The sequence below is a fragment of the Sardina pilchardus genome, chromosome 3 (genome assembly GCF_963854185.1).
Source record: "Sardina pilchardus chromosome 3, fSarPil1.1, whole genome shotgun sequence".
NCBI lineage: Eukaryota > Metazoa > Chordata > Actinopteri > Clupeiformes > Clupeidae > Sardina > Sardina pilchardus.
This window is the reverse complement of record NC_084996.1, coordinates 10,628,733-10,645,561: the sequence shown is the minus strand read 5'-3', so window position 1 is coordinate 10,645,561 and position 16,829 is coordinate 10,628,733. Positions and strand designations below refer to the sequence as shown.

At 46.4% G+C, this 16,829-nt stretch overlaps 1 protein-coding gene across 6 annotated transcripts in view; it reads left to right on the top strand.

The window, feature by feature from the left end:
* The first annotated feature begins 1,319 nt into the window (after positions 1–1,319).
* Positions 1,320–16,829, top strand: part of ppfia3 (PTPRF interacting protein alpha 3) — a 32,363-nt gene continuing 16,853 nt past the window's right edge. For all 6 annotated transcript variants that reach the window (XR_009938620.1, XM_062531738.1, XM_062531742.1 and 3 more), the window contains exons 1-14: positions 1,320–1,762; positions 7,187–7,288; positions 8,256–8,420; positions 9,238–9,312; positions 9,483–9,542; positions 10,482–10,607; positions 11,519–11,611; positions 12,278–12,330; positions 12,496–12,589; positions 13,821–13,955; positions 14,517–14,600; positions 15,184–15,315; positions 16,287–16,349; positions 16,495–16,574. Coding sequence is in view for 5 of the 6 variants with exons in the window: in XM_062531738.1 (XP_062387722.1) it covers positions 1,436–1,762; positions 7,187–7,288; positions 8,256–8,420; positions 9,238–9,312; positions 9,483–9,542; positions 10,482–10,607; positions 11,519–11,611; positions 12,278–12,330; positions 12,496–12,589; positions 13,821–13,955; positions 14,517–14,600; positions 15,184–15,315; positions 16,287–16,349; positions 16,495–16,574 (1,589 nt within the window). In the remaining variant the exon portion in view is untranslated. The remainder of the gene's footprint in view (positions 1,763–7,186; positions 7,289–8,255; positions 8,421–9,237; positions 9,313–9,482; positions 9,543–10,481; positions 10,608–11,518; positions 11,612–12,277; positions 12,331–12,495; positions 12,590–13,820; positions 13,956–14,516; positions 14,601–15,183; positions 15,316–16,286; positions 16,350–16,494; positions 16,575–16,829) is intronic.

Sequence of the window (16,829 nt, the reverse complement as noted above, 5' to 3'; positions counted from 1 at the left end):
TTTTGCCAATAGATGTTAGCGCCTGATATAGCTACCTTACCTTATAGTAGTACCTTATAGAACCTCTTAGGATAGAGCTATCATTCTTATATGAGTTCACGCTCAATACCTGCAGAGTTTGGGAGGTTTGCAGTTGCATGAAAGCTCTCAGTTGCATGTAAGTATGTTGCTGATATGAACCTGTGATGGATTACGAGGAGGAGACCGATTAAATCATTAGTTCTTTTCAATCTCAATAGATACAAATGCAAGAATGGTTCTCTGTCATTTCTGTTGATGAGTTCAGGACATGTAATTGAAATACTAAGATGTTCTCTCTAATCCAGAACAGATACTCTTGCAATGATCAGTGTCATGCTCATGCGTGTGTTGTAACATTATCCTTCTTCTTTTGTCTCTCTTCCTCCTTGTTCTGTCTCTTCTCCAACAGTTCTGTCATAAACCCTTCGGAGGCTCAATCTGAGATGGTCCAAGGGCCTCGTTAATGCCCGCCCTCCCTTGTGTCCCTCCCCCTTTCGAACCCTTTGACACACCCTTCTCCCTTCGGCCCCACCCAGCTGTTCCCACCAGGCCACCTAGAGCTTCTCCCCCCAACCTCCCGCAGCCCTGAGGACTACCCCTCCATCGAGCATCCCCGGCCACACCAACCTCAGTCTTTTGGGCTTCTCTCTCTCGTTTTTTCCCATTCGTTCTACAGGGATAGTTCCCAGGAGAGGCAGCCAAGTTCAACTAGTGCACGCCAAATTCTGAACCAGGTCACCACCAAGAAGTTTGTGGCACAAAGAAAATGCACGCTCGACGATCCAAGACAAACAAGTAGAGAGAAGCACCCACATACACGGGTGGACCTGCTTTGGGCTCAAGCAGAAGGTAGAGAAGAAACCTTAAGGAGCCACATTCACAGACTAGAACGTAGCACCAGAGAGCCTACAGTCTCCTTTTGGAGGTTCTCTGTAAAGGAACAGCACAGGAAGTCAAGTTCTGCGCTCTCCCAGGGCCCCAGGAAGGCCCACAGAGCCACGTCTGAGGGACGGGTCACAGGCAGAGACGGAAAGACTGGGCAACGCTGGGAACAGTCATCAGGCAGCGCGCTCTTCAGAGAAAACTCGCCCACGCAAACGGGCCCAACCCACACACATAAATATACACACTTTAGCAAGCATAGACACACACACACACACACACACATACGCGCACACGAACACAAACACGAGCGAAGAGTCTGGTAAGCCTTCTGACCAGCACAGTCACGCTTTCCTACTCTCACCCCACACACACGCACGCACAAACACACACACACACACACACACACACACACACACACACACACACACACACACACACATACATACGTGAGAGCACCCACACGGCATTTACCCACACTCGCGCTCGCGTCTTTCCCGTCCACGGCTAGCCCACTCTCCACGGCCTCAAGATGATGTGCGAGGTGATGCCCACCATCTCGGAGGATGGCAGGGCCGGAGGGGGCGGTCCGTCCTCGCCCGCCGGCGGAGGCGGCGGGATGGGCGGCGGCATGGGCGGCATGGGGGGCGGCTACGGAGGCCGCGACGGGCGCAGCGACGAGGGCGGCAGCACGGGCAACCTGGAGTCGCTGATGGTCAACATGCTGGCCGAGCGCGAGCGGCTGCTGGAGAACCTGCGGGAGACCCAGGACAGCTTGGGCACGGCCCAGCTGAGGCTACGCGAACTGGGCCACGAGAAGGACTCGCTGCAGCGCCAACTCTCCATCGCTTTGCCACAGGTACAGTAAGGATTCCCCATTGCTGTCAACTTGTTGGTGTGTTTGAGTGTGTGTGTGTGTGTGTGTGTGTGTGTGTGTGTGTGTGTGTGTGTGCATGTGTGTGTGTGTGTGTGTGTGTGGTGGTGAGTTTCTGTGTTTTGCCTCTGTTTAAATGTGTTGGACGGCTTGTGTGAATGCTGTAGGCTTATTGTGTCGTGTTTATTCAGAATGTGTCCAAGTTCTTGATGGCGTTTGAGATGCGCTCCATTAAACAGTTTGCAGTGCATTGAACAGACTCTCTTTCTCCAGCTCCAAACACTGGTAATGTCTATGCCAGAGTGTGTAGTTGAGCACTCAAGAAGAGTGTATTGGACTACTATTATGGATGTGCTCTGCCATGTCGTCTTGCCTGCTTGCTTCTGTTGTGCCGTCTGTATCAACTGCAGATTGCTTCTTTTGATTTGATGATTGACATATGGATAATTGATGGTGACAGGTGGATTTTTCACACAATTTTGTCTTGTCCAGCTGGTCCCACTGTGGTCCAGCTTAACTCCTGAATGACAGCGCACAGGAAGCTATCTGTGAGCTATTGTAATGTCTAGCATCTGGTCATAGTGTAATAAGCTACTTAGTATGCCTTTGTTAACCACCACCTGAGGTTCATGTCGAGGATTTTAAGTGGGGGGAAAGAGAGAGAGAGAGAGGGAGAGAGAGAGAGAGAGAGAGAGAGAGAGGATAGATATTCAGCTTTGTTCAACTCCCAGTGGTTGGCTGATGGTTGATTTGTGAAGTGGTAGTACATGAGTTATCAAGGAAAGTTCAAGGATGCTGTGATGATGGTTGTTACGGAAGAACGTGAACAGAGGACAAAACTCATATTAAAACGATTCTGATATCCTAAACAGCAAGGGTCATTCTGAGTCATTTTGAATCCTCATTTTTATGTTCATCACGACACAGCTCTTGTAAAGCAGAAACTGCATTGCTGGGTCGGGATAATTAAATTAAATAAATATGCACTTGGGCATGTCTGTCTATTCATGATCTTGGGTAGATGTTGCCAGTTTCAATCCATGTCAGTATCCACTGTGATAGGCCTACACATCCTCAATGAGCTTGCCTGGGCTATTCCTGTGTGTTTGAATTTTCTTGTGGTAGGTTGGTTTAAATGTGTGTATGTGTAAGTAGTATGTGTACACTGACTATTTAGAACAAAGGTCCTGCTTTCTGAATCCCACACAGGCGGTCTTATTGGCAACTCAATGAGAAGTCATAAGATTCCTTTGGTGTACTCCTATCCACCTACTCACTATTGCAACGCTGGAAATGATTGTAATATGGCCACGATTTGAGGAAAACATTGTCTGGTTTTTGAAGAGTGATATTTCAGAGTAATGTTATCGGACTGAGGTAGATGACCCATAAATGTGTACACACACACACACACGCACGCGCGCGGGCACACACACACACACACAGGAAGAGACAGAGGGAGAGAGAGTGGAGCGGAAGAGAGGTGTATTACATTAAATATCATCAGAGTTCATCCAGTGCATCTTGAGCTGATGAGAGAGGGGGATAGAGGAAGGGCAGAGGAGAGAGAGAGAGAGAGAGAGGGAAGCGTAGACATAGACAGGAAAAGGGGGAGAAGAAGTGAAATCACTGCTGTAAAAACAGACACTAACGAATCGGGTCTATTTGCATATTTCTGCATGTTAATTAGTTGGCTTCTTGAATCTATTCTTAGGTGTTGTGGATTATCGCATCCATTGATGGAAAGAGAGAGAGAGAGAGTGAAGGAGAGAGAGGGAGAGTGAAGGAGAGAGAGAGGGGGGAGAGAGGGAGGGTGAAGGAGAAAGAGAGAGTGAGATGAGATGGTATAGAGGAAGATGGAGGGCAAGCTGAAAGCAGAGAGAGAATGTGATGAGAGGACACTGGGAAAGAGGGAGATGAACTGATGGAAACTGAGAGATAAGAGAAAGAGAGGGAGGGAGAGAGCGAGGGAGAGAAATTCTCTTCCACCAAGGGACCTTGAGTAGGCTATGGTACCTATAAGCGTGCTCTTAGAAAAGGATTGGGGCGCGTAGCCAGGCCGGCCAGTTTGAGGGGGGTGGGACCTTACAACAGGACAAACACACTGAATTGCGGGACAGTGGTGCCAAAAAAGGAATCCTAGCCCATTCTCAGCAAGAGACATTCCCAGAATGCCAAAGTCCTATGGGCTCACTGAGTCACCATCTGTCCATCTTTCCCTTCTTCTTCTGCTCTTTCCCTCTGCCTGTTTCTCTCTGCATTCCTCCCATCCCCCTCTTCCTCCGATACCTCAGCTTCTCCACCTCCCATCTCATCTCCCTCCACTCTCTTCTCTTCTGATTAGTTTTAGCAAGAGGTAGATTTGTCTGCCATTGTCATTTCTCCCCCCCTAGAGTGTTGCAATTGGTTCATATAAAGGCTGGCAAAGGAGGGAAAATGCGATTGGTAGACAAAGAGGACAGCCAAAGGTAGGAGTCGATTTATTGGCTGGGGTGGGTGGGAAGGGGGTTGGATTTGCCTTAGCTGTGATTTTTTGCGATTGGTGAAGTGTTTGTGTTGCCATGGCTACCGCTCTCATGTTTGAAATGCCTGTTAGTCGCTGTTGCCATTGCGCTCACTGCCTCTCTGATTCCGCACCGCCAAACCCTCGGCCGCAGCGTTGTGAATGGCGTGAAGACGTATCGAGTGTCTGAGAGAAGAACCTATATCTATTTTTACCGTAGAAAAGCTTTTAAAAGCTAAAGATAATGAGCGCTCTTGTATGGTGCTGCATGATTTAGTCAGGCCTGCCTGTTTAGTGAACACGGAGAGAGAGAGAGAGAAAAAGAAACCCAATGTGAGGAAGACTTACACCCCATAGCTGTCATTTTCACTGTCATAGTTCCCATATTAGGGGCATAAGTGGGAACTAGTGTGACATGAAACATGTGACGCACAACTTGAGATGTGTGCATGGCTTAGATGGCCTTCTGTGTGTGTGTGTGATTATATGTGTGTGTGTGTGTGTGTGTGTGTGTGTGTGTGTGTGTGTGTGTGTATGTGTGTGTGTATCAGCTTGTCACGCAAGTTCACGCATGGGTGGACTCCCTATGCCCAACAGCGGCGGAGCCAAAATGGTGTTGGTGAGTGGCACTCAGAGGCAGTCGCATAGAGGCCATATGTCAACTTACACAACACAACACAACCCAGTCTCAGCAGAGCACAGGCCCCCACAACAGGACCTAACTCTAGGGAGCGCGCCAGGGCCATCAGGGGACTAGACCTTCCTCATCGGGGAATGGCCCAGTAGAGCCAGTCACATGGAGGCAGATTTCTGGGGGATAGCAGGCCTTGTTAAGTAGGTCTCCACTTTTACCATTTACATTTGGTCGTTTTTTATCCAAAGTGACTGCCAGTTCATTTCCATTTACCCGGCTATGTGTAGGTATAGAACTCACAACCTTGCCATCATTGGCACCTTGCATCAGTAGCTACAGGGGGACTTGTACCCTATTATCTACATATGATATATTATTGCCGGCGCCAACACCACAATACCAACATACATACCAATAGTATCAGTTTTACTTTTTGATTTTGTACCAGTGAAATCCCCAGTAGGGATCAAGTGATCATGTTTACCATATTCTGTATCACAGATGTTCTACCTTCTTCAGTTCCATCAAATGATGATCATGATTGAAAATATGGCTACTTTCCTGTCATTGATGTGTCAGACTATTCACCTTCTTGCCCCCTCCCCCCTTAATCACTGTCATTCCTATCATTGGTGCTACTATAGCCTATCACACAGTAGGAAGGTTGAATACCACATACCGCTCCCATTGGCATATTAGCATCATGATTGTGATTTGATGTAAATTGTGCCGCCTGCAGTCATCATATTCATAGTCACTGCCCTGACACCTCGACATTAGCGCCTTTCGCCTCTCCACACCAGAACTTGTTCGGGTCAAGATGACTCAGGGGACCCTTTTTTGTCCTGCACACCCAGAGGCAAATGACCCGAGTGTCATGTGGTGGGTCCAAACCTCACAGATATCTTAAGTCACAGCAGCCTTAATGAACCCCTGGTTGGCCCCTTGGCAACAATATCACAATCGCAAAATTGCAATTGCTTTTTGAGCCTAAGAAGATGTATGTGAACAATGTAGGTCACATAACGGAGCTGACCCTCGCTAAAGACTGTGACACCTGTCCGGGCTCTGATCTTAATCACCCTTTGAGCCTGGACAGATCACAAAGTTCAAGATACTGTAAGATCAAATGTCTTGGCTGAACTCACAATAGGATAGTAGAACTGGTCTTGGAAATGTCTGCAGGTCTTGCTGCATTGAGAAAAAGGCCAGGTTTTGTTAGTGTTTGAGTTCAGCATGGGTCCGTTTGTTCAAAGTTGGATGTACAGTATATGAGTTCGCTGGGGAGGGTTTGACGCAATCTGACAGTTCAAACTTCTCTCAGATTATTTAAGATGGCTGTTAGACATTGATGTTGTTCTAGATGATGCCTTATAAGTCAATGATACAGAAGACAGTGTTCTTGTCAACATGCAGCAATTTGCCCCTGAGGTATGTTTTTTTATAAGAAACGATTTTAATGATGATATGATCTCGGAAGTTGTCTTGATGGTATGGTGGCCTTGACAAACATACCTGCCATTCCCATTCCTCGATGATGCCATGTGCATTGCAGTTTGCAGAAAACGTTAGAACAACCCTCAGAGCACAAGCATTGCCATTTGGAGACAATATTAGCAAAAGCTGCCAATAAGCATGGTAGCAAGCTTTTATCAGCGGCAAACGCTGCTGTTGGTTTCCTGAGTTCCATGATGAGTAGACAGTGCACAGTATGAGTTAGGAGTTCTCAAAGGCAATGCGTGGGATGTTGAACAAGGGGTTAGAGATGCTTCTGTTCTGTCTGTGCATATAATGTGTGTTAGCGCACGTTGTGTGTGTGTGTGTGTGTGTGTGTGTGTGTGTGTGTGTGTGTGTGTGTGTGTGTTTTCTTTATGTTTCTGTGTTTATCTATTTGATGCATATTGATGTACATATAAGAACAAAAGTAACGCTTTTCTCTCTGTGGGATGTTGGAAAGGCTCCGTGTAAACAGATTAATTTGTTTTCAGTGTACACGTAACAGACAGGTTGCCAGTGTTCACAATTCCAATGTATACATTTTGAATGGTATATTTGGTTATGTCATTTAACTTTTCACAGACGATTTTTTAAGGATTTAAATGTGTTAATGTGACATTTCAGCATCCTGTATGTATTCAGAATTTATCTGCTCTGTTATCCTATAATGAGTGTAGGGATGTTTGGGTGTTTGTGACTGTGTCTTTTTCTATTTGGACTGCTTGTGTTGTCTTGCTGTTTGTGAGTAACACATGCACACGGTGCTTGTCCACAGGAGTTTGCGGTGCTGACCAAAGAGCTGAACGGCTGCCGTGAGCAACTTCTGGAGAGAGAAGAGGAGATAGCAGAGCTCAAAGCTGAGAGAAACAACACTCGAGTGAGACATTGTTTGTGTTTTTCTATACTGTGCGTGCGTGCGTGCGTGCGTGCGTGCGTGCGTGTGATGTCTATGCCCATTTTTTTGTAGTGTATTACACTTTTAGTACAATATTGCTATCTTGGTAGAAAGACCAGAATGACTGCACAATTTTTACACTAATTCTAACAGAACAGTCTCTCTTATAAACTGCAATTATGACCTTGCACATGTAATAGATTTCCTTTAAATGAAGTTAAGATAAAATTCAAGATAAAATTCTAATTTAAGATTCAACTGGCCATTAAATTGTCTTGCTGAACAGCAAGTTCATGTAGTCTAGTTCAGTGTTTGAAATGCTTCTAGTTAGGTTAGAAGCTACACAATATGACCTTTTCCCATTTTTTTTTCAAATTAGAACAGTGTTCCTCTTGAAGCCTCTGGCTCCAGAAACACACACCATATCTGACTAACATTGAAATGGTGGAATAATAGCTAAAGAGTTCAAGATGAAGCTAAAGTTGACTGGTATTTGGCAAACGTTTTTGATTCAAAGCGACACAGACTGGCGGGTTCAGGAATGGAACTCGGGCTGAGCGGTTGTCTTGCGGTGACGTTAAAGAACCACACCTGGTTCTCTGAATCCAGAGACGAGCGGTGCTGTCCCGTCAGCAGCTCCGTACTCAGTATTCAGACCTGATGTATCTCCATCTGCCACTGTCAAGCTGCTCACATATACATTTGATGTCTTTCCAGCCTCCTGTTTGGTAGACACTAATTTGCTATCCAAGGCCTGGTTCAGTAATCACTCGGAGAATGCTTCCTCCTCGACAACTCATTTTCAATTCCTCTCTCTTGGTCCTTTTTTTTTTTCGTTTTTCTTTCTCTGCTTCTGTTTCCCTCCCTCTGTCCCCTCTCTCTCTCTCTCCCTCTCTCTCTCTTTTTCTCTCTTTCTCTCTCTATCTCTCTGTCTCTGTTTCTCTCTCAGCTTCTGCTGGAGCATCTGGAGTGTCTGGTGTCCCGTCACGAGCGCTCTCTCAGGATGACGGTGGTGAAGAGGCAGGCCCAGTCCCCGGCCGGCGTGTCCAGCGAGGTGGAGGTCCTCAAGGCCCTCAAGTCTCTGTTCGAGCACCACAAAGCCCTGGATGAGAAGGTCTGTCCCCCCCCCCCCACACACACACAAACTAATGACAATCTGTTAGTGTCCACCTCACCCTAGCAGCCATAGAGACATCTGGACTTCCTAGCGCTATCCACATTATTAATGCACACTACTGTACATTTTAGTGGGTCTGTTATTGACCACAGCATCCAGTTGTGTCTAGGCTGTCTGTGTGTTTCTTGTAATTAAAAACACGAGTTTACAAAAAAAAAACAGTTTTGTAAAGTATGGCAGGACATTTATGATTCCTTATAAAACAATGGGTAGAGGGACAGAGATGGAATGGGACAGATATGGATGAAGAACTCTGTGTGTGTGTCAGAGTATGATTGTGTGTGGGTTGTCTGTTAGTAAAAGGTGTGGATGTACTGTATTATACTGTCTGTATGTATTGATGTATGAGTGTTGGTGTGTCTAATATAAATAAGTGCCACTGGTAAGCTATGAATATGAATTATGTTGATTTAAAAACTGTACTGGTGTGCGAAAGATTTATAAAAAAAAATTAAAACACGAGCTTACCACATGGCTCTGTCATGGTAGCCATATTATTGTATCTCACCTTATCTTCATTCTTTCCCAGTTTATAACGTTTTAATGGTATATTTGTTATCTCCTCCTATAGGACATTTACTTTTTCTAACTGCAATGGTTTTTGTGTTACATTCTTGATCTCCCCTCCACAATTATTTTTGTCTGCTCTCTCTCTCTGCTCTCTCTCTCTCTCTCTCTCTCTCTCTCTCTCTCTGCTCTCTCTCTCTCGTTCACCCACCCTCGCCCTCGCCCTCCCCCCTCCCCTGGTGTGCAGGTGCGAGAGAGGCTACGCGTGGCTCTGGAGAGGGTGTCGGTGCTGGAGGAGGAACTCGAGTCTTCCACGCAAGAGGTGAGCGCCAGCGGCCCACCGGACGCCAACCCACACCACACACACCAAAAAAAAGCACAACAGTCCCATCTCGATAAAACCCACAAAATGCTTTACAAAAATCCCGAAATGACCTGCTGTGGTCTGTAGTTATTTTTTTTGATGGCATTCTCCTTCTGTCTCTTCCTCAGGTGATTTCTCTACGAGAACAGATTAAAAGACGACAGCAGGGCATGGATAATGGGAAGGAGGTGAGACGTTCCCTTTGGTCCCACCACAGACCTCGGTTTCGATATTGTTATTTCAGAGACATGTGGTGAAAAGGACATGTTCATCGTATTATTATGCCCCCAGGAGGGAGAGACGAAATCACCAAATGCCCCTGAAATGTTCACTTGGCAGCAAGCGTTTGTCAGCGTCCGTCGTGCTTTTTGTTGATGTTTTTTTTTTAAAAAAAAAGCCTGATGCTGATAACAAGGTAGTTAGGTTTAGACAACAGCAATGAGCTGTGAGTTCATCTTTGCAGTTGGGTTTCTCAGGCGGTGCAGAGACGCGGAACCCATGTTAGTGGTGACACACGGGTCGCCTCTTCTGTGGCACTGCAGTGTGGTTCAGCAGGCCACCAGGTCAAACACAGCAAGCTGGGGAACGATGTTGCCTCCACTCGGCGATTACATAATGATCAGCATTAGAGAAATCTGAAAGTGAAAGTAGAGAATAAATGTCAGGCTGAATATGTTGCTCATTTAAATGTACCACCATGGCATTGTTGCTGTTTATCCCAAGGCAAATATTGAGGTCACAGCATCTACATATTTTAAAAACTGATTTTGTTTACTACAAGAGAAAGGCTTGGCAAAGGCTACGGACTGTTATTCACAGATATTGGTTATGTGTAGCAAGCACATGGTTATAATACAGTGTGTTTGTTTCTCATAGGTTTGTATTATGACTGTACTACGCCTATTTAACTGAACATGAGAAGTGTATTAGTACATATTATATAATGCATAATTGAATAGAACTGTCTGTCTGTCTGATTGTGTGTGTCTGTGTGTGAGCAAGCGTACGTGTGTGTGTGTGTGTGTGCATGTGTGTGTTTTGTGTGTATGTGTTTTGTTGTTCTTTAAAATGAAGAGCTCTCGCTGACTCATCATTTGATCCATGTCTTCTCTCTCCCTCCCCAACAGCGGCTGCCAAATGGACCCTCTATCTTGGACGACGGCGAGATCGACAGACAGAGGGAGGGAGAGATCGAACGGCAGAGGGCAGAGCTGGCCCAGCTGAAAGAGAGACTGGCACTCATGTGCAGACAGGTACAGAGATGCAAAGAGACCAAAAAAAAGAAAGATAGAGAGAGGGAGGAGAAGAGAGACGAGGAAATGAGGATAGAAGCCGCCAGAGCAGGTGAAAGAAAGTGTTAAATGAAATGAGGGCAAACACACAGGAAGAAGGAAGCAATCCAGAAAGAGAGTGCACACACATGCACGCCAGTGAGAAAGAGGGAGAGAGAGAGAGAGAGAGGGAGAGAGGGTGGGAGAGTTACTGGGAATTACACTGAGAAGATGAGAGCGAGGGAAAAGGCTCTTTTTTTCATGCAGCGGTAATTTGTGTGAGGTTTGCCCTCTTGTGGTCAGAGTGAACACTGCAACCAGTGTGATGTAAGTGGTTTCATTGGAAAGAGAGTGGGTGGGGAATACTGTCGGAAACTTACAGGGCACTTACAGGAAACGTACATATGTAGTAATAAACATAAACACCTCTTGCACATCCTAAGTGTTTATGGTGAGGGGAAGATGTCTACATTCTTTGTGGTGTGCTTCTTCACCATTATAATTTAGTCCTGCGTGGCAGGTGTGTCACACTTTGTCTGCTGTGTGTGGAGTTCTGTGTATGTCTATGTGTGTGTGTGTGTGTGTGTGTGTGTGTGTGTGTGTGTGTTTGTTTACGTGTGTTTTGTTGTGTAAGTACCAGTGAATTGGCATCAATGCACAGCTGTGTGTGTGTGTGCGTGCGTCAGAGTTCCTGTGTAAGCGCGTTAGCATCCACACGCAACTGTGTGCGTGTGTGCACAAATATGTGTGTGTGTGTGTGTGTGTGTGTGTGTGTGTGTGTGTGTGTGTGTGTGTGTGTGTTGATGTGTCAGCCATAGCGTTGTTTCTTTGATTTACTGAATCTGACGCCCTTCACGCAACTTGACGCCCCGTCCCTCTGTGGCTTCTTACAGGTGGGAGAAGTGGAGGAGCAACTTGCCGCTGCCAGACGGGAGGTGACCAAGTCAGAAGAAGCCAATCAGAAGCTCCAAAGGGATGTGAAAGAGGTGGGCTTTCGCTCCATACCTGAGTCTTTGAACCGACTGGTATTAGTTCTGTCAGCACCTGTATCCTTTTTCCTTCTCTAGATGCCAGGATCGAAAGGAAGAATCTAACTAAACTGTCCTCTGGCATATTGTCTGGCAGCCAAACTTTGTCAGATGTCTGCGGAATGTATTCAAATCAGGCTTCTATTGTATCAGCCCTCTGGCAGTTCCATGTTGCCACTGTTCAGTCTGGCAAATTAGAGAGACAGAAAAAAAACACCCACATCTATTCTCTCCCCATTATAAATCTGACTTGTTTTCTTCACTTCAAAGTACCTCTTGAATGAACCCCCAGTGACACTGTCTGATTCTACCATGCACCTCTCTTACCTTCTCACATGGTGAGCCTGACTCTTCACTTGGCTCCTGAGGTAAATGATAACCTCTCAGTCAGTTATTAACATTCTTTGAGGGCAGACTGTCTCAGAGGGTGACAGTGTTCCAAGATCAGTACATTTCCATGTGTGGTTTGGAGGCCCAGGAAGGCCACATGTTTATCAGGATCAGTCATTGTGTTGCATTCCATTGCTTATCGCACATCAGGGTCCTCTCTCTTTCTCTCTGCGCACTTTCCTTTTTGTCTTCCCTCTCATTTACTCTCTCTTTCTCTCTCTCACCCCCCACCAGGCCCTTTGCCAGAGAGAGGACATGGAGGAGAGGATAACTACCTTAGAACGCAGGTAGGCCTCAGGTGTTCTGTTTCTTCTAAAGCCTTCCTATCAGCTACAGTACAGATGCCACCTCCGTCAAAAAAACACCCCACCCTCACCCCACACCGTGGCCTCAGCTGCTGAAGTCCTTTTTGCATTCATGTGTCTTGTGTCCACTTCCTCTCTGGCCTGCAGGTACCTCAGTGCCCAGAGGGAGGCGACGTCCCTCCACGACATCAAAGACAAGCTGGAGAACGAGCTGGCCAGCAAAGAGTCCCTCTACAGACAGGTGAGCGGCCCCTTCTGGCTCCGACGCCCAGGGCTCAGCTCTGGGGCAGGGGGAGGGGTCATGGGTGATCGCCGTTGGAGACTGTGGTTGTTCTCCTTATATGTTACCGTGCGTTCAGACCAAGAGCGACCAAAGCTGCAACATCGACTTTGAATGGGGACGAGCGACTGCAGCGACCAAAACGACCACAGCGACCAGTGTCAAAACTTGGGCGATCAGAGTGACCAAAAAAAGTTAAAAACAGTTTAAACTTTATGCAAATTAGCTATGATTCGCTTCGGCTGCAAAACACTGACAACCAATCGGAATGCAAGTGTGCTTAGCTTGTGTGGATGTCATAAACGAAATCGAACGTTTGAATCTATCATGTCATGAGCGACTTGGGCGACAGAATTTTTTAGCAGCTGCATTTTACCGGCGTCAAAAGCGACTTTGCAGCTTTGGTCGTTCTTGGTCTGAACGCACAGTTAGTGTCCACGCGTTTGTGTGCCAGGATCTCTTTGATATACCTCAGAAGGTGTTTTTCTTTCCACAGGTTCAGTTTGTTAAGAGTCTTAAATCAAGTTTATGGTCCCTTTTCATATGTAAATGGATATGTTTGTGTCATACGTTGAGCAGTTTTGGCTGTATTTGTAAGCTTGCCATGAACAGACAAAAGAATGGACGAAAACACAGACAGTGGATGGCGGCTCCGTCCATATACATGTACTTTTTTAACGTTGAGCATAAGTGTCTGCCCAAAGGCATATAGACTTGACCAGTCCAAACTGACATATGCATACATACAGTACAGTACATACAGTATATCCACACGTACTTGTAATCTAAATGGAATAATAAGGCATGACATTCAGTTATGAAAGGCTTGATGATACCTGTGAATTGCAATAGGTTTGCTTTGACTTCATAACAGACGACACCTTCCAGAGTTCATTTGGTGTGACATTTCTATGTTATGTGTGTCATTGTGCACTTCTGAAATGATCAATCATATCTTTTCATAATTATCACAGCATGATTTCATGGAGTAGTCTTAGCCCATTAAAGCAGTAATGGTAAAGCTAGGAGCTGATGGACAACTCCCATCCACAGACCACAGACATTTCTCCCTCTAGTTCTGAGCAGGGAAGGGTCCATATCTGTGTGCCTCATTTGAGGGGAGGGCCCGTGGCCTCTCCTCCTCTCCTCCCGTTCACCCGTTCCCTTGTTCCGTTGTTCCGTGCCTCCACAGAGCGAGGAGAAGAACCGGCAGCTGCAGGAGCGGCTGGACGACGCCAAGCAGAAGCTGCAGCAGACCCTGCAGCGCGCCGAGACCCTGCCAGAGATCGAGGCCCAGCTCGCCCAGAGAGTAGCAGCACTCAACAAGGTCTCTCTCTCTCTCTCTCTCTCTCTCTCTTGCACTCTCTCTCTCCCTCTATCTCTCTCTCTCTCTCTCTCTCTCTCTGTCTCGGTGTTTGTGTATGCGTAAATAAGCATGTGTAAGAGATATGTGTATTAAGGTGCGTGTGTGCCTGTGTGGACATGTTTGTGTCAGTAATATAATTATGTTTATATGTGTGTTTGTGTCTCTGTATGAAGAGGCCTGTGCTTATTTTAATGTATGCCTTGGAGGCATATTTTTGATCATCTCGGGGCTCGGAGCACATGTGTGTGTGTTTGCGTTGGGTTCATACGCGCAGAGAGGGGCGCGCTTCCTGTTTAGTAATGGCTGTCCTCGTGTGCTGAGAGATGGGTGCATCTGAGCGTGCTCGAGTCTTACATAACGGCACGCCAAAGCATGTGTAATTATGCCGGCTTTATAGAGGAAGCAAAAAGAGCATCCGAAAGAAAGAAAGAAAGGCAAGAAAAATCGGCGCGCGTCCCTTTTGTTGTTTAGAGTTGAATAGAGGAGCGCTGTGTGACTCTCTCCTCCTTTCCCGTCGCCTAGGCGGAAGAGCGCCATGGCAACTTTGAGGAGCGCCTGCGACAGTTGGAGGCACAACTGGAGGAGAAGAACCAGGAGTTACAGAGAGTGAGTCACAGCCTCGCTTCCCTCCTCTCTCTCTCTCTCTCTCTCTCTGTCTCTCTCCCTCCATCTCTCTCTCTCTCTCTCTTGTTCTGTTACACTCTTTTTGTTGTGTTCTCTCTTTTTCTTTTCCCCCCTGCTCGTTTTTTGCTTTGTCTGTTCTTTGTGTGTTTCTTCGCACTCTCTGTAATGAGTTTTTTTGTCATTTGTTCTTCTTCTTTTTGGTTATGTCAGATTAAATCTCCCTGTCTCTACCTTCTCCCCCTCTCTCTCTATCTCTCTCTCTCTCTTTCTCTACTCTATGTTTTTGTTGTGCTTTCTCTTTTCCTCTGCACTGTACTCCTCACCTCTCTCTCTCTCTCTCTTTCTCTCTGTTTGCTCTTGCCTCTGAATCCCTCTTTCCTCCCTTTCCCTCCATCCCCTCCCTCTGCTCCCTTGCTTTTCTCTCTTCATTGCCAGTCAAGCATAATGCTCGGTATTCAACCCCTCCCCCCTCCCCTGTTTTTTCTCTCGCCCTCGTCCTCCTTACTCTCTCTATCTGTCTCTCTCTCTCTCTCTCTCGCTCTCCCGCGCTTCTTGCCTCCCCCAGGCGAGACAGAGGGAGAAGATGAACGACGAACACAACAAGCGTCTCTCGGACACCGTGGACAAGCTGCTGTCCGAGTCCAACGAGAGACTCCAACTTCACCTCAAGGAGAGGATGGCTGCTCTGGAGGAAAAGGTGCCCCACTCTGCTGCCTGATCAAAATGACCTACCTCATGTCAACATTGAAAGAAAAAAAAAATCACACAGTCCCCCAGTTCACATTTACACACAAATCATGCCATAACTCATATTAGTATACTGTACTTTAAATCTTTTTAAAAAAGGGTTTCTTGGCATCCAAAAAAGATCCCTCAAGGCCTCTACCAATGTTCTTCATAAAACCCTTCTTGCTATCTGTCTAAATGCGTTCCAGCTCTGTACAACTGGCCTGTGCCCTGGCATTGACAGTAATATCCTTCATATGGGAGATGGTGTGCAAGAAAGAACAGTGCGAGTTTTCAAAGAGCCCTAATGCATCATTCACCAGTCATGCCCTCTAAATGAAAACCATTATTCCAAGAGTGTACTTCAATCAGACATGCTCTTGATATCCACAGAGTATCATTTTTAACTGTGACATCCAGAGTCTCTTGCCAGACACAGCCATGTGCTGGGCCTGTTAGTGTAGGCTATGGCAAATGAAGACAAGAGATGCCTTCTTCGCCCCCCGCCCCACTGTCTGCTTAACCTCTGAGCCCACACTGAAGTCCATTTACAAACCTGTGGTAGAGTGGAATGTTCTCCAAACGCTGTACAATCAAAATAAGAAAACTGTATACATCTATCTGTACACACTCACTCATAATGTGAAGTGTTGTTTAGACAAGCGTATTCCCAGGAATCCCGTACAGTGGAAGCCCGAGGTCGAGCGCAAGTCAAGTACGGCTCGGTCCAAAAAGAAGCTGTCAGCGTGGTGTTTGATTTTGGTGCTCACTGCGGGCAGGACTGGTGGAGGCCAGCTCGTTTTGAGGGCTTCTCCTTTGAGATCACTTTGCGCATTCCATCAGCAGACACAGGGCCAGGATGTTTTTCGCTGCCAGCCAGGCAGGATGGTGAAATGATTGAGTTGTTTTGTGTGCTTATTTTTTTTTTCTCTCTGCCTCTAGAATGCCCTGTCTGAGGAACTGGCCAACATGAAGAAGATCCAAGATGATCTCCTCGCAAACAAGGTGCCAGATTGTGGCTCTCTCTTTTTTTTGTCTTCATACACCACACGTTCTTTGTGGAAAGCCACAGACCAATGATTTTTGTTTTTTATGTTTATCTCTCTGTTTCTGTCTTTCTCACTCTCTCTTTGTCCATTTGCTCCCTCAGGACCAGCTTATTGCAGAGTTGGAGAGAATTCAGTTGGAGCTGGACCAATTGCGAGGAAGACCTGGCTCCGCCTACTCCCGGTAAGCCCCACCCCTATGATCACTCATCCTCTAGGTCACAGACAGACTGGAGTTGAAATCTTGGATAGCACAACACAGTGATGCTAGTTTGTTCTTTTTTCTTCTCCCCCCATCTTTTGTACACACACACACACACACACATAGAGAGAGAGAGACATGCACACACATACATTTTATATTCTTTATTTGATTTCACATTACAAGTCAAGTTTCATTAGGAATAGCCATTTGTACTGGTTCAAGGGAACAGGAAAC